The sequence below is a fragment of the Macrosteles quadrilineatus genome, unplaced genomic scaffold (assembly GCF_028750875.1).
Source record: "Macrosteles quadrilineatus isolate MER2022 unplaced genomic scaffold, UCM_ALF_1.0 Scaffold_6__1_contigs__length_79288215, whole genome shotgun sequence".
In the NCBI taxonomy this organism is placed as follows: Eukaryota; Metazoa; Arthropoda; class Insecta; order Hemiptera; family Cicadellidae; genus Macrosteles; species Macrosteles quadrilineatus.
In genome coordinates this window covers 53,202,608-53,225,401 of record NW_026542599.1, presented here as the reverse complement: position 1 = coordinate 53,225,401, position 22,794 = coordinate 53,202,608, and the positions used below count along the sequence as shown (strand labels likewise).

Genomic DNA, 22,794 nt, shown 5'->3' with positions numbered 1-22,794 from the left:
GCTGTTTCAACTTTACAAGTTGGTTCTATAATATGCAATAGCATTAAAAAGTTATAAGGTTTCCCAACAGGGTGCAGCACTATTATTATTTTGTTTGTGCATTATATGACAACAGCTAATTTGAACTAAGCAGCAACAAAAAGCTGTCAAACACAATGACACAATGGCTGTTGAAGCACAATGAGAACTGTCAAAGTAGGATTGTTTACAGTTAGGTTTGAGTTTTAAATTTAATGAATAATTTGTGATATTGTGTGAATATTTGATAATTTATTTTTTTCTATCGTTTAGGTGCAGTGGTAGAACATTATGGCAATGGTAGATGTGTTATACTATATCATACCGTAAATTTATGAACCAAATTTTATCAAACTGTGTCCTCCCTTATTGCAAACGCAAAGCTTGAGTATAACTGCAATAAGCATTTTATACTTATATGCCAACCCCGTACGAAGGACGGGTGCTCTGCTTGTAGACAATAAATGAACTGTTAGTTGCAGTTTGCTTGTTTATGGATATCGTTTATTCAAATTTGGCAATTTTGTTTATTTCATACTAAGCTATCATCATTTCAATGAAAATACACCTCAATTCCTTCCCTGTAGCAGCAAACCTAGGTACTCATTAAAATTTATGTTATTTCAATAGGAAATAAATCTGACAATTTTCAGAGTATAATATTTTAGTAGAAATCCAGCCAGGTAAATGGAAATTCTCTTAGTCTGCAGGGTTGCTGCGGTGGGGGTATTTATTATATTAGTAGCCATGAAAATGAAAGAATGTCTATAATGCAATAATTTGGGTAATATTTTTTTTCGATTTTGAAGAAATTTTGTTTGAAGGTGTGGTGTAAGGCGGGATAACCGTTAATGAGCTCGCGAACCAGCATGATTGGACCATGGAAACGGGGGTTTACGGGGATTTTATGAGTTTATTTTTATTGTTTGAGTTTCTTTTAACTGAATACGACAGAGACCAAAAAATTCCACGGAAACAAGTAATTCATTGTCGGACGAAAAAGAAAATACAGCCAACCAAACTCTGGGGGTACCATACAATTAATACATATCAAAACTAGCTTCATAAGTCACAAAGACGTGGAAATCTATTTAATACTATTGAACAATACCAATGGACAAATTCAACCAAAAACAATTGCATATCACATTATCCTTTCTGCGAAATAACGCATTGTCCCACTTTAATTCACTTCTACAATAACAGGACTAATAAATTGACAAAGGCGCAAACAAAGCAACAAAACAGGTAGAGAACGCATTGTTAACTCTAGTTATTAGGTTAATTTTCAACTGGCAAGTGGCAATATCACATGAATCGGCGCAAATTGTGAAAATGCGGGGGGAGCTTTCAATCATGTAGATTACGGCTTTGCTAGTTTGCATCGGAATGCGCGATTTGCGCGTTATCGTTGCTTGGCAACGCGGACCAATGGGAAGCGAGGATTTCAACCCTCGGATCGATCAGCCAATGGGAGCGCTTGCAATCATCCTGCTGCTGATCCTTTAACATGGCTGTCAGGGGGTTATTACGACCGCAGGATACGCCAGTTGGGGATGATGACTGGGGTGTGATGGATAAGAATAAGGAGCGAGGCAGGACTAGCTTCCTGATTGAGGATATTCTCTTTAGGCCCAAGTCGGGTCTACACGCGCCCCAGGTTAGTAAATAAATATTTTTTTTTTATTTAAATTAGTTTTATTTGTATAAACATTTTAATTAGAATACAGTACACTGCGTTTAAAAGGTTGGATTTATTTATTTCAAAAGTGGATGTATAATTATTTCAATTGTTTAGCACTACAAGATGTAATGACCTATTATTTTCACGTATACTCGAAATATGTTATTCCTTGTTTCAAGCATGGTGATTACTATGGATGCATAACATCCGTGTAAACATCGGTGAAGTAATGCATTTAGTCTTTACATCTTGTAACTTATGGGGATTGAGTCGGTAAAAAATACTCTCATATTTTCCCCCTTGAGCTATCTATCTATCTATATATTAATAGGCAAGCATGTTTCTTTAAAACCTTTTTTCTCAGCTCGTGTGCATCGCAGGCAGAATCTATGGATACTGTTGGTAAGATATTTTCCTGTAGATGTGCGGAATCCCTTCATAAATTAAAATAGGCTCAAAAATTAGTACAAAAATTGGATTTAAAATCTTAAAAAAACTAACATTGATTTTATGGGTTGCCATGCAGGTGACAAAATAACAATGCAATATAAACAGAAAATAAAAATAAAATGGAAGAAATTCCAATCACATGTTTTATTTACAGCGTAGTGTGAAAATAGAGAAGTCTGTACATTACATTTTTTTGGTTGAGTTTTCGTCCACTGGACAACCTCTAGTTATTACTAATATATAATTTTTAGGTTTGTAAAGCCAATCTTACTTACAACTAAACGATAAACGTTAGAGATCTCAAAAAATTAATTACTAAACTAACCCATCGGTCTACTGAGATAGAATACAGATTAATGATGAGCATTTGAATTTATTTTAATGAGCAAAGATTTCTATTAAATATATTCAATACAGTATTAATTAATTTCCCAGAACAAAACTCGATCCTCAGTTTACTATTTTATTAATGTTACAAAGTCAAGTCGATGTCTCCAAATTCTGTTAGAACTCTTTAAGTTAATAGAAACATGCTATTGGTCGATACTTTATATTTTACTACCTCGTCAAAGTAAAAGTAGTTTATAAAGCCACACTGACAAGCCAGTGTTTACTTTTTTTGTCCTAAGGACGCTAGGCATGAGCCTGGGATTGTTTTTCACATTACTTCAGGCTAGACCTAGGGGTTACGGCATTATCACTTAGATAAAATCCATTGGTGACTTGGCGGGGATCCAACCCGGGACCTCAGGGACTGAAGTCCCGCGCTCTAACCACTACGCCAGCTCGCTCCCCATAGTGTTTACTTTAACAATCAACTTTATCTCAACTGCCCTCGATTCACAAGAGTTAGTAAAATACTGTAGCTATTACTCGTATAATTGACCAACCCCATAATCGTTAAACAAAACATAACATTGCTTTGGAATTGTTATATGGCCTTAGGAGGTTCGAGAATATTAACCAGTTTCATATAATTGCAGATCTGTTTTCAACATGAGTTCTATTTCGTTTCTGGTTAGCTTGTATGTATTATTACGTGGTATTAGTCCTTATTTGAGAGTTAGCAGAATCGTGCTAATTTTAGCACAACCAGCACCCAACAAGACAGCATTTTAATTATAATTCTTCTTGAAATGTTATTCTCTAAGTTCTAAAAGTTATACTTAAATTGGAAAAACACAAACAATGTATTAACACACTTGATTGATTGATTTTGTGTTTGGATACACAATAGTGTTTCCAGTAAGCTAAAAGTCCAGAGCTTCAAATCGTTGAACAAATCTATCTGACTCGGTTGTATCGACATTGTATTTAGATTTCCATTGGCGGTTTTAGCATTTTCATCCACCTCTGTATTTTGACTTGTAAATACTACTGTTATTTTGTAAATCAACTGTTGCATAATGCTTGAAGATAATACAGTTATTTATTTACTATCTTTCTATAATTTCCTTTTGGGAAATCTTTGGAAGATAATTTAATCGTTCGGGGTTTATAAGAATGCGTAAACACTGTTTTACGTAATTAATACAAAATGGTTTCTTCAATATTTATATAAGTTCTGTTGTTTCCTAGTAGGACATGTGGGAAGACTTGTTTCCATGAAAGGGTTTGTATTTATTGGTTCCATTAAAAAACTAAATAAATATTGGTAAATGTTTGTAAACTTAAGCCAATTAAGTAACGTGTTTCAACGTTAAGAATAAACTACTTCAGGAGCTTTAGGTCAGGTCATTTAGATTTTACATTGAATCGCAACAGATATTGAGCTTAAAATATACATATTCAATGTAACTTAATTGTACAGATATATTCAGGTTCTCCCAAAATCTTTGGTATCGCTTATTTGAAAATATTGATAGCGTATTAAAGAGGTTTTTCCATTAATAAGCTAAGCCCAAGGCAATAAGTCATTTAATTTCAGTTTCATCTATACTAAAAATACTGACCAATCGACCAGGAAGAGGCTATCAAAGTGCGATTGTTGATCATGCAATCCGCAGTCTACGAATCTGATATACACATACATGAGGAATTGTCTAACATTTCATATTTCGACCTATAATAATTACATCTTCTCAACTCAATCCAAAAGTTAGAGAATTAGGTAAAATCTCAGTAACTCAGTAACTGGCATAATACGTGTCTCGTTCCGTGATGATCTTTTTGATCGTCCCTCAGGCCTAACGGCACGTAGTAATAAACACCTTTATACAACCGATTTTGAAGGGAATTCCTTTTTAATCCCCGAAACCTGAATACAATAAGATTAAGTTAGTTGCTACAAAGTAAAATGTATGATCACTTTTTAAGTCTTGTTACCGGTATATAGGTTCTAATTTACTAAATAAAATCTACACACTCCTCTGTGCAATTTTACTGTGCCTGAATGATGTATTTATTCAATCCAAATATTTCCCGTACTCTAATATTAGTCTCTTATATAATCTTCACTTCTTCTACGCCTTTTTCTTGGCCTCTTTCTTCTAGATTCTTCCTCAGATTCAGTGCTTTCCGACACTTCATCCTTCTTTTCCTTAAACACACTGTGTCCTGATGACTTGGGCATTGCATAAACATTCATGTCGCTCTTTTCAACGTTGTTTTCTTTGGGAACTTCTTCATCCCTAACTTTCCTGTGTCTCCTAGGCTCCTTCCTCCGCAACGGTCTTCCAGGATCCTCCCCATAACTATAGACGTGGGAATCGTCAGGTCTTCCACGCCTTCTAGAGTTACAAGTCTTACAGCCTCCATAACCAGCGTAGTCATTGTATCCAGAGCGATTATCGTATCCAGGGCGATAATCATCGTAGCGAGGGCGATAATCATCGTATCCACCACGGTAACCATCGTATTCGTCGTAGTATTGTCCTCTATAGGGCCCATCGTAACCACTATAACTTCTGTCGTAGTCTGGCCGATATATGTCCTGCCAGCCGTTATAACGATCGTCGTACATGTTATAGTTATAAATATCATTTCCCCTATATCTTGGTCTGTCGTAATATTCATCCTCAGAATCTTCAAAATCCGAAAGTTCCCTCTCTCTTCGCCTCTTCCTTACATTTCTTCTGTTACTCATATTCGTTTTGTTTTTAGTCGGGCACAGTTGATTGCAGTGGGAAAAAGTCGCCAATAATGTACATTTCTTGTTTTAAGGAGGTTTTCTTGTTTTATTACATGGTGTACACTAGAATTTAACCTGACTGTGTAAAATAAAACATGTCAAGTTGACATCTTGTGATTGTTTATTTTTAATAATTTAACAGCTGTTCTAATCATAAACAAAAATTTTAGTTAACAAAATCAATTGTTTCCAAGTCCTGAAACCAAACCTGGTAAACATCAATTGCATGATGTGTTGTGAGTTTTGCAATTGGTCTGTAGGCCAATGCAGTATTTGGGTATAGCCGTATAGCTACGTAAGGGAGTATGTTTTATGTATGATAGCTCAAATTAAAATTAAATTACTATCATAACATTCTTTGTTTAGCAAATTCCCCTATAGGGAAGACGCTATAACCGTAGGCGGCACGGAAAAACATACCCAGGAACGATGTACTTTTTAATTTTGGTGTCCACAGAGATATTACATACACATGTAGCGTATACATTACCTATTTACATACACATGATTGGTAAATGGTTTAATGACTTATGCTCTGTTAAACACTTGAATAAATCAACATTTTTGGATAGACAATAGCAATAGATAGGATTGTTTGCAAATATTATTTAGTCGTGAAACTAAAATCGAACAACGCTATAAAACGTTATAACATGTTTCGGCTAAAGTTGATTTCGCTGATCCATTACATTTAACGGACCGCTTTGACACATTTTGATAATAGGTTAAAAGCTTTACTCGTGTTCTAAAAGGGTTAAAGTAGAATTTAAACGTTCACATTGATATCATTAACGTGTTTCGTGTTGTATAATGAAAGAGCGTAAAACATTTTGTAACTTAATTGTTAACCTTCTAGGATAAACTTTTTTGATACAAATAGTTTTATTAGTTTAGACTAACAGAGGCTAGGTGAATTTGTTACAGTACTCTATAAGTTACAATGATATTAAAATGGAACTATTTTACAGGTTCTCATAGGGTTTGAAATGACTGTTATGGATAGAATCTTTTTTACCAGGCCTTAAAGTATTGTGTCATAGAGTGACAATTTTCAGGACCGCCCAAAAACGTTTTTGTTCAGTGTATCTTGGACAGAAAAAGGCCTAGTAATCTAACTTTTACAGTATTAAATTAGTTTGTTTCATCGTTGTTCATTGTCGTTAAATAAAAACAAGGCGTGGCTGGCCAAATAGTTAGTGAGTGTCCCCTGCTCTGGAGTCCGAGGTTCAAATCCCGATAATTTCCAATTGAGTAGTTATGTGGTAATGCCGGGATCCTAGGTCTTCACATTTACCTTTCGCCAAGAGACGTTATGCTTAAATGTTAGGTACTGTTACCAACATAAACCCATCAAAAAAAGAACACTACGAAATTGCATTGGTGCATTTCTGGGAATCGTCTCTTCAACTGTATCAAAACAGATTCAGATGTAAGCGAATCTTCGTTATAATTCATTTCCACGAAGCTCTAGCAGGAAAATCACCTCAAACCTGAATTTCCAATTATTCCCAGCCTATCTTTATCTTATACAGCTTTAATTTTAGATGATTCTACAATTCTTGGTTTCCACTAACATTTTCGCATACGAATATCCTTTTAATTTGGCGGATTTCTATAAATGTCAATCTGCTCTTACCATCGATCTCTATGGTTCTTACTCGCAATCGATATATACATTCCAAAGTACCATGAACTTTTAGTTTGAGAAACAACAAGTCACACCCCCCCCCCATAAACCATTTACTTAAAATCTTCGTCATGACGAGAAACCTTGCACACAACTATCCATTATTTCATAAATTGCCCTTTAAGGTCGTAATTCCTTTCTAAAGGGAACTTCCCATATACCTAATGTTAAAAATACCCCAGCTGTACTTATTTGTTTGTTATTCTTTAAATTTATTACCTTACTAGCTGTACCCGCGGGCTTTGCCCCGTTTTACTTCATAAGTGAGCTCGTTCGCATGGCTCAATCACGTCCTGGTTGAAGTTCGTTCGCTACGCTCACTCACCTTTAGGTTGGAGCTCGTTCGCTGCGCTCACTTGCCTTCAGGTTAGCTCGTTCGCTACGCTAACTCGCCTCCAGGATGAAGTTCGTTCGCTACGCTCACTCACCTTTTGGTTGCAAATTAGCTGTTGTCATAGATAAAAAAAAAATAGTGCTGCACCCTGTTGGTAATCCTTGTAAGTTTTTAATGCTTTTGCATATCATAGAATCAACTTTTTAGTTGAAACAGCTGACTAAATTATTTAATTCCCTTGTAATATGAATACTCGTAAGGTTAACATGGGGAACTATAGAGCCACTGGGGCGGAGCCCGAAAGGATTTTTGATATGAGAATATGCCCATATGTTAATCGGGAATGTGAGCTATCATCATGCCAAATTTCAGCAAAATCCGTCCAGTGGTTAATGCGTTCACTTGTCACAAACATACATCCATACATACATCCATACATCCAAACTTTCTCATTTATAATATTAGTAGGATTAAAATCAGGTGTGATTATTTGTTTGTATTACTGTATTCTGTTTTGTTTATTTCAGCTTAACTTAACCAATAAACATTTTTATTCATACTTATGAAGTCAAACGGGGTGAAGCCCTTGGGTAACAGCTAGTTTCAATTAATTCCTTTTTGGGGAATTTTTAACCTGAATTAATTGACACCGTTTCTTGCCTGGGTAAATAATGCAATCCTACTCTGTACCTCAACTGTTACCCCATCTGGTTTATTATCTTATACCAAAGGTCGTCTGTTTCCAGGTGTCTTCACTGGGAAGAGCTGCAGAATGTTATCCTCTTCTGCCTCCAGCGATGGCCGCCGCCTACCTAGCCTACCCTGCACACGCACACGCACATGCACACGCGCAGTACCTCCACAAGACTGAGCCGTTCTTCCTCACCACCCCAGGTATGATATAAGAACTCGATATCATATGGGATGATACCTACCTTCTCCCCTTAATTTTGTAATTTTTATGATTGATGCTCAAGAAATATGATTAATAGTTGTTGTTATTAGTGTTCAACATGTTTTCCATCACAGAGAAGAATAAACTATTATGCCATATAGGTAGTCATGAACGTGACCCATAATTTCTGGAAATTTAAAGGCCAAATATATCTTTGACATTCAAGGTGAGATTACATTTAAGGGAGATGTCTTCGGTATGGCAAGTGATGATTATGATGTCACCGCGATCACGGGAGATGTTTACGATGGTTCCGCAAACTCAGGAAATGATTATGATGTCACCGTAAACGTGGTAGATGCTCTTGCCATGATTACGGGATATGTTTACGATGGCGCCGTGATCGCGGGATATATTTACGATGGCACCGTGATCGCGGGATATATTTAAGATGGCGCCGTGATCGCGGGATATATTTAAGATGGCGCCGTGATCGCGGGATATATTTAAGATGGCGCCGTGATCGCGGGATATATTTACGATGGCACCGTGATCGCGGGATATGTTTACGATGGCACCGTGATCGCGGGATATGTTTACGATGGCGCCGTGATCACGGGAGATGTTCACGATGGCGTTTTAATCACGGGAGATTTTCACGATGGCGCTTTGGTCGCGGGAGATGTTCTTGATGGTTCCGCAAAATCAAGAGATGATTATGATGTCTCCGTGACCGTGGAAGATGATCACGATTGTGCCATGATTGCGGGAGGTCGACGATTATGTGCTACGTGATCATGAGATATGTTCACGATTTTGTCTCACAAACGTGCACGGATTACAGTCATGATGCCATTGTGGAGTATTATTAGCCTACATACACATTACAAAATGTATAATTACTAAAACTAATACTGCTTATGTATTAGTAACCATGTTAAGCCCCTAAACTTTACATAACGGCACATGTTTGTGTTAAGCCAGCAGTTTTAACGTTATAAGACTTTTTTCCATACATAAATTGTACCAAATATTTAATTTAATTTGTCTCTTTTAGAAAACCGTTGGTTATAAGCTTTATATGTTATTGTTATTGTTTATTGTTACATTTCTTTTTAATGCTTTTAGAATTAATTCTTGCTGCAAAAAAACTCTTGTTTTAAATAAGTGCCTGCCAAAAACCGCCTTAGAACTAGTATCTAAATTTTTTGTACCTAGAAAAAAGTTCTGTAAACTTTGTTTGTCATTTTTTACATCTATTGGTCCTCGCTGACAAGTTTTGAAAACTTGGCGAGGCCATGCATGTGAAATCTCAAATAATTATATTTGAATTTGACGAATAGTTTAAGTATAGTTCACTAGGCTAGTGGTTGGGGGGGGGGCGGGGTTAACTATTGTTATTAATTAAACAATTACTTTTACCAAAGATTACATATGCTAACGCAAAATTTTGCGGTAGCATATGTAATCTTTGCTTTTACATTTTATCTCAGCAGTAGACTATGACTAATCAAAGCTTTGTACTTTATCGTGTGGCACTATAAATAGGAATATATTTTACTTCTCATTATTGCCATCTGCAAGAATTTTCAATTAAACATTGCTTACTTTTAGCTAATCCTTACCACACTCGAACGTAATCGGCCAGGATATTATATCAAATTAGACTTCATATTTCACAAAAGGATAAGAACAATACTTTCAACACCCTAAGTCAATGTCTACATCCAAGTTTTCTAGATGTAACCTACAATAAATTAAAAATTAACACTACATTTTATCTCACCACGATACAAAGACTGTTCAAACTTTCGCACCTTTTCGTGTGTCAATTGAACTATTTCCTATATGGTCATCCGTGAGAGCTTTCCCCATTTGCAGGTCTACCATTCGGCTCACTGTTCACCGGCAGCGCGGCAGACTACAGCAGTAAACACTGTCGTCGACGCAAGGCCAGGACGGTGTTCTCGGACCACCAGCTGACGGGGCTGGAGAAGAGGTTCGAGGCCCAGAGGTACCTGAGTACTCCGGAGCGAGTGGAACTAGCAACGGCTCTGCAACTGTCGGAAACCCAGGTAAGGAAGTGTTGGAGATGAGAAATACAGTTGAAGCTGTAAATATATAGCGGATAAGCTAGGATTTGTGGTTACTGGAGGGAAATTTAACCACAAAGGCTTGTGAAGGAATTCATATTGATTCGATGCTCCACGTTTTCTACAGGGTGTCCCGGAACTCTCTACCAATATTTTAGGGCATTGATCCTTGGTAAGAAACGTACCTAAATATCATATTAAAATTGTCCGGAAGTCCTTAGTTACTCACACAGGCACCATTTTGTTTTTTCAGTTATTAATTTTTTTTTTTAAAGATTGGATAAACATACGAAATGGAAACTTTGCACAAACATTTATGACAACTAGAAAAAGCTACAAAAAAATTATGACGATTTTTCATGTTCATAAAGCAAAATGGCGGTCATTTACATTTTTTTTTTCTTTAACACTATTCGTGCTGTCGACATGTTTGAACATAAAAGTTGCATCTATTTCAATGTTAAGCAATTGCGGGAATTCCCGTCATCAGCACCCAACGTGTTAATAGCTCAAAAACCATTGATTTTACCAAAAATTTAAATGGCCACCATTTTGTTTTATGAATTTGAATAATCGTGACAATTTTTTGGTAGCTTTGTCTAGTTGTCATTAATGTTTGTGCAAAGTTTCCATTTCGTATAATTAACCATTCTTTAGAAAAAAATTAAAAACTGAAAAAAACAAAATGGCGGCTGTGTGAGTAACTATGGACTTTCGGACAGTTTAAATATGATATTTAGGCACGTTTCTTACCCAGGATCAATGCCCTAAAATATTGGTAGAGAGTTCCGGGACACCCTGTATAAATAGTATATTTAGTTTTAACATCAGTAATAGACATGTTACAGAGTGATATACGCATACTTCCATTATATTCACCAACTTGTTAATTTAATTCTCAGGTAAAAACGTGGTTCCAAAACAGGAGAATGAAGCACAAAAAACAGTTACGAAAGTTAGCCGAGGATAAGAATCAACCAGGAAAGTCTTCATCGGTGATTTCTAGTTCGACAGGTCTGGGTAGGTATATTACATGTGTAAACTAGGTTTACTCCTCATTTATGTAAATTTACAAACTCGGCTGGCCATTTTACGTATAATTTGATGTCATTTTACTTTAAGGCCAAGCATTGAACATGTTCTTAGTGTATTGATAGCTACATTGGAATTGGAATGTTTAAGAAGTAAAATTAAACTTTGCTCGAAGTCATACGGATAACTATTCTATCGCTGATTTTAAAGTTTGGAGTATTATTATCATTATCATTTAGGATAGATGCCACCTAGGGGGGTATTTTAACGCAAATATGAGTGAAGGATGAGTGTGGAACGGAGTGTGATGCCTTGTATAGCTTTGTTATTGACTAAGAACAGATGTTTCATTAGCCAGGACCATTGAAGCCTGAAGATCAGGGACAGCTGGGTCCAGTATCGGACCATCAAAAAGTTACACACTTTTGTCAGGATCGAACCGGCGACCTTAGGATTCCTAGGCGAGCAGTACAAGAATCTTGTATAGGTTTAGCTTACTATGTATGGTTGATAAATGATTCTTGATTCAGTGAGACTATTCAAAAATTTTTTAGCAACACACTAAGATTTTAATTATATTATATATTTTATATTAAAGAAGTTAATTTTTACACCATATTTTTGTTGCAATTAATTAGATAAATCAACGCAAAATTCGTTCGTATACTACCATTAGAAGGAAAATCGAAGCGATTTGAGTAATAACTAAAACACTCCAATCGCAACTCAATTAGCCGTCCAATTAACTAAACCTAATTAAACCCAATTAAATCTTCTTGAGCCAGAATTGGAATAAAGTAGCGCTTAGGAGACAAAAGAAGAGTACTTAGAGGAGGGGAAGGAATGAGCTAGACGAAGAGGAATTAAAATTAAAACAGTCCGTTAACTCGATTGTTGGCCTTTGACAAGAGTTGGCCAAGTTTGACTTAATTGTGCCTCTTGCTTGGCTTTGACTTGCCAACTTGACTTGGCAACTTAACTTGTCAACTTTACTTGGCAACTTGGTGACCACTGAGCGACTAATTAGCCTGCCTCCGATCTTCAGTGCTTTAGTGTTTAGTGTTTTAGTGCGCAGCGTTATAAGTTTGCTTCCGATTTTCAGTGCTTTAGTTTTTTCTGAGCGTGACCGAAGATTTCGCCGCTGTTTAAACGTAACGTTTTTAATCGTGTATTAGTGTCAACTAGAATGAACTAATTGCTTAAGTTAAAAGTATGTGGTCATTTATGCCCCGATGATTTATTTCCACTATATATAAATTCTCCAATGCCTTAGTGTATAGTACTTGCATACGCCTTGTCTATGTTCTAAACAGGTTCAAATATTTATTTACAACTACTTTAAACGTGACTTTTTTGTAATTAATTTCAGCTGAAAGAGAGATCTTCAAGTGTTGTGAATATTTTTATCATGATGATACATTTTATTTCTAGATAGTTTTACACTATGTAGCGGAAACTTGAACGTTCATGAGAAAACTATGAATCTTCACAATTCACAAAAATTTTACTGTAATCGTTAACTATGGCTACACTTTAATATCCCCAAGTCAACTGTATAAATAACCCTTTATACAGTTTTACAGTTAGAGTTTGATATACTCTATTTTGATAGATATTACATAAGTAGTTCGTTTAGGAAATGTAAAAATGGAGAATTATCATTAAGTACTGTATTTTAGGCCAGATTATCAATTGTCAAGAGTATATGATTTTTAGTAAATGGTGCCAATAATTTATTATCTTAGTTTTCCCGATTGTTATTTATCACAAATATTCACATTATTCGAGACCACACATTCTGATTTCGATTATACAAAAATGTTTGGTCAATATTCATCTAATTTATTTGCATCGCATGTTACGCACAATGATATTACTGTAAATTTAGAATTACAGTTCCTTAAGCGTTTTATTTTGACGATACATTTGACCAGATGCTTAAAACTCTATAGTATTTACTCAATACGATTGGATGAATAGCTTGTATTTTAAAAGGTCCTTGACCTACAGTATAACGATCGTAGTTTTAATATTTCTGCTAACATTAAAAAACTCAATAAAAAACTTTAGTAAAAAAATACTAATGGTACATATGTATTATCATGTATGTATGTATATTGTATTATCACATATGTATTCTCTTATGATATTTTAAAAACTGTGACTTTATTTGAATACATCGTAAAAGACTGTAATGAAGTGTTTCAAAAGACCTGAGGTAAACACCAGGAAAGGTACTCGGTGACATGAGGGAAAAGTGCGCAGGACTTTCGCTGGGTACTGGGTACCTTCCCCCACTCTCGAAGCACTTCCTGGCCCTATATAAGGAGCATCCTTGGGGGACTTCGTCAGTTGGGCCTCCGGGCCCGCCCCCGCCGGTAGGCGCCACCGGTGGGTCCCTTCCCCGCACTAGAGGCGTGTTGAGCTCGGTGCATCCCGTCCCCCAGCACTAGAGGCGTGTTGAGCTCGGTGCTTCCCGTTCCTCAGCACTAGAGGCGTGTTGAGCTCGGTGCATCCCGTCCCCCAGCACTAGAGGCGTGTTGAGCTCGGTGCTTCCCGTCCCCCAGCACTAGAGGCGTGTTGAGCTCGGTGCATCCCGTTCCCCCGCACTAGAGGCGTGTTGAGCTCGGTGCATCCCGTCCCCCAGCACTAGAGGCGTGTTGAGCTCGGTGCATCCCGTCCCCCAGCACTAGAGGCGTGTTGAGCTCGGTGCTTCCCGTTCCCCCGCACTAGAGGCGTGTTGAGCTCGGTGCATCCCGTCCCCCAGCACTAGAGGCGTGTTGAGCTCGGTGCATCCCGTCCCCCAGCACTAGAGGCGTGTTGAGCTCGGTGCTTCCCGTCCCCCAGCACTAGAGGCGTGTTGAGCTCGGTGCTTCCCGTCCCCAGCACTAGAGGCGTGTTGAGCTCGGTGCTTCCCGTTCCTCCGCACTAGAGGCGTGTTGAGCTCGGTGCTTCCCGTTCCTCCGCACTAGAGGCGTGTTGAGCTCGGTGCATCCCGTCCCCCAGCACTAGAGGCGTGTTGAGCTCGGTGCTTCCCGTCCCCCAGCACTAGAGGCGTGTTGAGCTCGGTGCTTTCCGTTCCCCAGCACTAGAGGCGTGTTGAGCTCGGTGCATTCCGTCCCCGCACTAGAGGCGTGTTGAGCTCGGTGCATTCCGTTCCCGTACTAGAGGCGTGTTGAGCCCGGTACATTCCGTTACTGTACTAGAGGCGTGTTGAGCTCGGTGCATCCCGTCCCCCAGCACTAGAGGCGTGTTGAGCTCGGTGCTTCCCGTTCCCCCGCACTAGAGGCGTGTTGAGCTCGGTGCATCCCGTCCCCCAGCACTAGAGGCGTGTTGAGCTCGGTGCATCCCGTCCCCCAGCACTAGAGGCGTGTTGAGCTCGGTGCTTCCCGTCCCCCAGCACTAGAGGCGTGTTGAGCTCGGTGCTTCCCGTCCCCAGCACTAGAGGCGTGTTGAGCTCGGTGCTTCCCGTTCCTCCGCACTAGAGGCGTGTTGAGCTCGGTGCTTCCCGTTCCTCCGCACTAGAGGCGTGTTGAGCTCGGTGCATCCCGTCCCCCAGCACTAGAGGCGTGTTGAGCTCGGTGCTTCCCGTCCCCCAGCACTAGAGGCGTGTTGAGCTCGGTGCTTTCCGTTCCCCAGCACTAGAGGCGTGTTGAGCTCGGTGCATTCCGTCCCCGCACTAGAGGCGTGTTGAGCTCGGTGCATTCCGTTCCCGTACTAGAGGCGTGTTGAGCCCGGTACATTCCGTTACTGTACTAGAGGCGTGTTGAGCCCGGTACATTCCGTCCCCGCACTAGAGGCGTGTTGAGCTCGGTGCATTCCGTCCCCCAGCACTAGAGGCGTGTTGAGCTCGGTGCTTTCCGTTCCCCAGCACTAGAGGCGTGTTGAGCTCGGTGCATTCCGTCCCCGCACTAGAGGCGTGTTGAGCTCGGTGCATTCCGTTCCCGTACTAGAGGCGTGTTGAGCCCGGTACATTCCGTTACTGTACTAGAGGCGTGTTGAGCCCGGTACATTCCGTTCCGGCACTAGAGGCGTGTTGAGCCCGGTGCAGCTGGTTGGCGTGTTGAGCCCCAGCATCCGTTTATTTCAGTTTAAGTCCCCGGTGGCCAATGGAGCTGCCTCCCGGGACCATGAATCCGTATGGAGGGGGATTAAGAGGCCCACCTCCACTATGTAAGAAGAGTGCCGTCTAGGAGAGAGGGCAGTCGACATCCGTCAGCGTTGCTGGCGACATCGCGAGGAGCTGCTGCGCTTGGGACAGCGATCCGCCCAGCACTTCTCGGACAGTCCGCATCCGACAGTGGGACAGGCAACTTCGTAAGGAGCTGCTGCGTTTGGGCTCTTGTTGGTGAGCCGCCCAGCACTTCTGGAGACAGAGGAGTCGACGTCCGACAGCGAGACTGGTGGCATCGTGTGGAGTTGCTGCGTTTGGGCTCTGGTTGGTGAGTCGCCCAGCACTTCCCGAGACGGAGCCAGTTAGAGGACTGCAGGAGCTGAGAGAAGAGGACTGCAGGAGCCGAGAGGAGAGGACTGCAGGAGCCGAGAGGAGAGGACTGCAGGAGCCGAAAGGAGAGGACTGCAGGAGCCGAGAGGACTACAGGAGCCAAGGAGAGGACTGCAGGAGCCGTGAGAAAAGGTCTGCCTGAGCCGAGAGGAGAAGGGTAGAGCCGTGCTGTTAGGACTCCTGAGAGCCGTGGAGCAAGTGGGAGAAGCCACAGGTTGGGCTTCACGAACAGAAGAGATTTGTATATATTGTGTATAGTTTTTGTGTAAATAGTCCTGAAATAATAAATGTGTTGTAATCCATGCAAGTGTTCAGTCAATCTGAGTCCTAAAATCCCCGAAAAGGTCTGAATGCTGTACAAAGGTAAAAACCTGAGAAAGTACGTTACAAGACTTACATGATAAATTATAATCAAAAACGTATAAATTGTTACTTTTCCATATTAGTGGTAAATACATTCTAAGTAGAAAGATATTCAAATAATGTTATCTTTTTGTACAAAGACTGTAAAGGTTTAAAATGTATTTCGCCCCTCAAAATGTCGGCTTGGCCAGGTACGGGTGTGTTTTGAGGGGTGGTTTGAGTGGGGGGGGGGGGGGTACGATAGAGAAGCAAACTCTATTTCCCTTATCCGATAAAGCTACAAACTCGCTCAGCCGAGAAATCGCATTCAATAACTTCAAAGAACGACTTTCAATGCGGTGCGATTTTACCCGATTCTGCTCGGATCGCTCCATACTTTCAGAGTTTTCACAAAGGATGTATCAATCCAGTTATAGGTCATTGACTTTGGATAGTGAAGTAGACTTCTGAGAAACGTCAGCACTGTATGTTGCTCGAATTGGTCCGTCATTGTTTTTTGTTTGGTATTCTTCCTATATCGTTAAGTATTTAATAAATTACTACAAAATATTTAGCAAATACATGTACTGTAGGAAGCTAAAAGCTTTTTTTTTTAAACAAATCAAGCTTTTGAATTAAGAGTTCAAATAATGCTATGTCTGTTACGTTAACATTTCAACAAATGAATGAATAGGGTACATCACTATCGCTAGTTACTAAAATTCGGTTATCCATCGAACCTTTGTAATGACAAGGTGTATTTTAAACACAAATATAAATTGGAGTGTTGGATGAGTTAGATGCTTTGCGTAGCTTCCTTTACTTACTGAGATCAGCTGTCTATTTAGCTATGGTCATTTATTAAAAACCGAATAATCTAGGGTGGATGGGTCCAGTCTTGAATCATGAAGTTCTTGAATTTTATTCTGATGACCTTCAATTTGTTAGGGAAACTATTAAAATTCACTACTCAGATGACAAACGAAAATTTCTCAAATAGTTAACTCATGTGAATAAATGTATTTTAAAATGCGCTACGACGCGTCGACTTTCTCCACACATGAAAAATCTAAGAGTTAAATTGGAATTGGACGTAAGAACTTAAAAATTAACTTTATCTTTCAGATCATCCTGTTGACTTCTCTCAAGGCGGAGGGAAGCTGATGATGTACTCCGGTGACGACGCGACAGACTCCGAGGACGAGATCATAGACATCGTAGGGGAGAACACCCGATACCGTCAGTGAAGACCGAGGGAACGCCGAAGAGTCGCAACTACGCAAATAGTAGAGAAGGGACAATTGGAGTACAGCTAGAGTAACACATACCCAAATCAATACAGAAGTTGCTAAATAATTATAAAAATCGTTTTACGTGTGGTGTGAGAGCAGAACGATTCGTACAAATGTAAGTGAGGATGTGAGAGTTTCTAAATCGCAAAAAGATAAAAAAAATCATTGTACAGTAATACTTATTTTTTTGTGGTCAAAATGTGTACTTCTACTTAGTTTGCATTGACTATTGGATGTTAGTCAAATGATAAAAGGAAGTGGAAAATGGTTTTAAACGAGTCTTCAAAAATTGAGATCTATAAATATAGATATTGTGACATTACATTATGATTATATAAAAAAACAAATACTTTATTTGAAATGAAAATACATATAATGAAAATATATTTTACGTGTACCAATGGGAATACTACTGTATATTTACCATTTAAGAGGCAAGGTGACTTTTCGACGCAATAAGATAGGCCTACTTTGGTTTGGTGTATTGAACTATATTTAATTATATTACACAATTAATTAAGTTAAGTAGGCTACATCATAATACGAAAAATATGTTTGTCTTTCACCTTAAATTTCCAAAAGGTTATATTTCTAAGTTTTGCTATAAAAACGAACAGTTGTTCCCAATGTATTTTAATACTTCAAAGATTTCATTTATTTTTTTCGTTCCTAAAGAAAGTGAATGAATCAGTTGCTACTAGGATGGTTGTGAGGATTTTATGTTCAATTGTCTGAAATATGTTTATACTTTAATTAGGCAAACTATCGATTAAGTTGAAAATAAAATATAAAATTTAACTCGATAATTTACACAAATAAATGCAAATAACGATGTGATAGAGTAATGAATTTTAAAATTGGAACTATTTTCGTTCCCAAATTCAGTGGACCAAGTCAACAAAGGAAATTATTGATATCTAAATGTCCTCCTTTCAAAATGATTAGTTCTGTGTAAATAATTAGGTCACCAAGGAAAGGAAATTGTGTAATGAAATGTATTTTTATGGCAGAGAAAAAAGGGTAAATAGTTGTAGATGTAAACACAAAGTTGTAATAAGGTTGGTTATCAATATACCAATCTATAATGGATTTTGTAACCTGAAATACATAATATTTATTAGTAGTTTTACCTTTTGTACATATGAAAGCAGAACATTTTCACATGGCTAAAATTATGTACATTTTCTAGACTCTATCAAACTGATACGCCCATTTCTGATTCCTATTTTTGTTTTAAAAATACAGAAATTATAAATTCGTAATATGTAATTTCTTTAAATTAATAAATGAATAACTTTTTATATCCTTGCCAAACCTGAACTTTCAATACTGTTATCTTCAATCTGCACCAGGTATTAAATTGTAAAATATCTCTTTCTATTTGACAATACTTAGGAAACTAATTTGAGATATTTTTTAAACCTGACTTTACTCATTGACAGTAAAGTTCTTTGCTTGATAATTTTCCCGGTGGTATTTACAAATTTGGATCGTTAAATGTTCAACTTCATCATTTATATGTGTTGAATTTTATAATGTCAAAAGGTAAATTTTAACAGTAAACATTTGAAATTGTCTGCATTACTTCAGTAACAAATTTTCTCTCATATCATTATTGTATATTGCATTTAGATACTAATACAATGTAAATCATGTAACTGTTGTATAAAATGTAAATATTGATCTGTCGTGAACCTGTACTTAATATTGTCGTACACTGTTTATGTACAAAATAAAAGTTACCAAGTCACAAGAACAATGTGTTAATCTCCTTACGTCGTTACTTTTCATGTCATTAAAATATGTTAACGAGATAGCTAGTCAAAGTGTTGGTAAAACTTGGCTTAAGAGAGGCATTCTTAAACATATAACGATTAACGAAACATAAAGAGTATAAAATAATTAGAGAATCTTTTACTTATTATTTACTGTAATAATTTACTGAATTCAACAGAATCACCACAGTTTGATGATGTATCTTTGAAATGAAATTAAATCAACTACATGACACTCAACTTTTACGCCCCAACCAAATAGGAAAATTCGTCAAAACCGAGTTGTGAAATATATATTATCCATCTATCTATCTATAATATTAAAACGTGATAGGGTTTTTTTATTTCACGATTCTGAATCAACCACTTGACGGATTTTCATGATTTTTTTGTTGAAAGAAAGATAATTTTGAGAACTAGGGAATGTCGAAGCCATAATTTTAGTTTAGGGTTTCAGTTTTTTGGAAATTAAGTTTAAAATTTTTTAAAGTCTAGCAGCCGACGCTAACATTCTACCATTGACTATTCAAAGATTCTACTCTAGCTTTTGGTATAATTAAATTTGCTTAACGTAACAGCTGTAAACATTCCGCGTTTTTCGACACAAATTCAGCTTTTGGATGAAAATGAAATGACATACGTAGGGTTGACTTATTTATACTATGTGTAATGCTATAAACATTGATACGTTTATTTAATCGGTAAGAGAATGAGAGTTTATTTAAATAAACATAGTAAAATAATATATGTTCTAATTTATTTTTTTGAGCAGTCTTTAAAAGTTTGTTTTAGTGAAATATAATTTGTTATAACTAACAGCTGGTTGAAAAAAAAAATATTCTATATATTTATGAGGTTAGTTTATTTACTCTGAGATTTTGTCATTGATTAAAGGAAATAAGTAAGATTCTATAACCATTGCTGTATACGAATCGAAGCTCACGAATCTTCAATGGAAAGCTTATGAAAATTATTTTACTATTCGACTTTTTGAGGAAAGGTTGGGGAAATAACAATGATCTCATGTTTTAACTCATCTTGGAAGCTTTTTCTTTACTATCAATTTAAACTGCTTAAACTATGCCTGAATTAGTAATAGACACACTATATACAGTTTTAATGTACTACTCAATTCCCGTACGTAGGACGGGCCAACAGCTCGTCTAACTTAAAAAAAGATTCTCAGTCTTGTATTAAATCTGCCTAAACGTGTTTTATGATGTTTACCTATTGCAATTAACAGCAAGTAACAGTCATTATATTTATTTATTTTTGTGTTTCCAACATTTCGTTAGGAGACGTCAAAAAGAGTAAATTTTCTCTCTCCAGTTTTAAAACCTCTTTTGCAAAAAGTCACTTAAACCTGAAACAGTAACGAAAACAGAAACTTGGTTTAAGATCTGTCCTCAGTGTTCACAATTGTAGGACCATTTGTGAGGTAAGGTAATTATTACTGTACTGGTATTGGGGATTTCGTTTTACAAAAACCCATAACTGAAAATCATGTATGAGTCATTGCCATGACTCTTTACTTAACAACCAAAGTTATACAAGAAAATGCGAATAATCATTTTCCACTTCCAAAATACTGTATACGTCACAACGCCATAAACCCACGATAAACCTATTGCAACCTTTTAACCCGGGAATCATGCCGAAACCAAATTTGTCAATTTGGGAAATTTTGTCAGACAGGATTAAGGTTGGCTAAACTGCCATGTAATGTAATCACTAGAGGGGGGGGGGGACAAAGGTGGGGCGGCTATGTTATTAAAGCACCCTTGAGCTGGTTACACCCCCTGTGTTATCTCCCTTTATCTTGATCGCGAAAATTAAACATATCACACTCTCTTTGAGCTGCCACCTTGCATTAGCTCTGGTTAGTCGAGGCTTTGATTCGCCTCTTAGTGACTTTAGACGCCTTCTAGTGCTTGCTGAGCCGATTGCGAAATGACTATTGCACCGAAATCATTGTACAAATGGAAGTGTCCAAAGGATTTTCTGTGGTTTTGATATGCAAACAGATAGTTTGAGAAATATTGTAATTATGCATAAAATAACAATCAATGATACTACACCTAGTTTGGATGTTTGTATCTCGAAATAACGCAATGAATCTGAAAAGGATTTAACAATTCCGGAAATTTGGGTTAAGTAAAAATTCGATTTTATTTTAAGCTACTAAAAGTTTTTAGTATACAATGATGTTTTCATTTTTGTGATCAGACTATGACACATTTTGTGCGTTATGAGTTGCACAGTTGTTGAAAGTTTAATAGAATAGCTAGACACATTAATGATTTTGATTTTATTGTTTTGTTTAATAGTTTTTGTTCTTGAGGAGTGGAGACCAAAGTAATACATTGAAAATTACCTGACATACGGAGGATTACAAATCTCATAAAAAGAGAAACAAATAGAAAACTACATCAAACACTATGCGTCTGTGTCAAAAAAGGGAAAAAGGGAAGAATAGTTGGTATAAGTGGCCTAGTTAAGCTCATGGAGTAAATTATACAAAGTGATCACTATCTAGAGTCAATTTTAAGGTGACTTTCATGTTTCATAAGGTTTTTATGCGCAGGATGGTTTATTGTTTACAATTTATATTTAACTTATTTTATCACGATTTTAAATTTTGTTTAGAAACTTGTGTGATATAATCAAACAAAATAAATAGGCCATTGCCAGCAGCTCAGCAAAGTATGAAGTGAAATTACATTATTTGTGAAGTTACAATATTATTTTAATTCAAGTATCCCTCATCCATACCAATAATGTACAATTTTTACTTATTTTTACTACGTGTCATTATTTCCACCCAAGTTTCGCTTATCCATAGTGATATGCCGATATGAAGGGTTGTCAAGGAGCTGTTTGTCCCGTATATAATGATCTAAGGGCGAAGGGTCAATTGTTTCCTATACAAAGGCTCTTATCGCTAAACAAAGGTACTCCAAGGAGGGTGGAGCGGGTCAAATTTAAACACTGACTTGTAACAGATACCTTCGATTAAAAATTAGGGCGCCACGATGCCACGGGGCGTCTTGAAAAAAAAATAGTGTTAGGTTACGTTATGTAATAGATTAGTTCTTGGTAAGTAGTTGAAAGTGTTTTGATATTGCATAGGGGAAAATAGTACACAAAATAATACTTGAAAATATAAACGTATCAGAGTAGATCGGAAGTAATTTTAGTCCTATTTCCTATTTTCCAAGATATCTTGTTTTGACTCCACGGTATAGAAAAAAGTCTTAGTGTTGTCCGTTTAGTGTACAATTTAAGTTATTACTTAAGTGCAGTCAAAATATTTGTACTATAATTTTGGTATTTAATAATTCCTTACTTTTACATTCGGTTAACTGGCAATAACGATCGTTCTGTCAATTACTATTTTTTGTTTTTGTTGTTGTTTTTTGTTGTTCTGTGATCTTTTGTATTTTTTGCCAAAGTGTAAAAGAATACAAACACTTTAGTGAAGCAGACTTCTTTCTCTTAAAATAAGTATAAATTTTTTACGACTTTAATGTGACCAATAAAAAAATATGGTTAAATACA

At 37.3% G+C, this 22,794-nt stretch overlaps 1 protein-coding gene across 1 annotated transcript; it reads left to right on the top strand.

Moving 5' to 3' along the window:
* Positions 1–1,577: 1,577 nt before the first annotated feature.
* Positions 1,578–17,927, top strand: LOC128996689 (brain-specific homeobox protein homolog). Its single transcript, XM_054422125.1, has 5 exons — positions 1,578–1,678; positions 8,050–8,197; positions 10,080–10,273; positions 11,194–11,311; positions 17,295–17,927. Exons 1-5 carry the CDS (start codon positions 1,592–1,594, stop codon positions 17,414–17,416), a joined length of 669 nt encoding a protein of 222 aa, XP_054278100.1. The 5' UTR covers positions 1,578–1,591; the 3' UTR covers positions 17,417–17,927.
* Positions 17,928–22,794: the final 4,867 nt, after the last annotated feature.

Coding starts and splice junctions, on each gene's coding strand:
- LOC128996689 (XM_054422125.1), top strand. CDS start 1,592: ATGGATAAGAATAAGGAGCGAGGCAGGACTAGCTTCCTGATTGAGGAT. Junction 8,198..10,079: donor GTTCTTCCTCACCACCCCAG/GTATGATATAAG, acceptor CCCCATTTGCAG/GTCTACCATTCGGCTCACTG. Junction 11,312..17,294: donor TTCTAGTTCGACAGGTCTGG/GTAGGTATATTA, acceptor TTTATCTTTCAG/ATCATCCTGTTGACTTCTCT.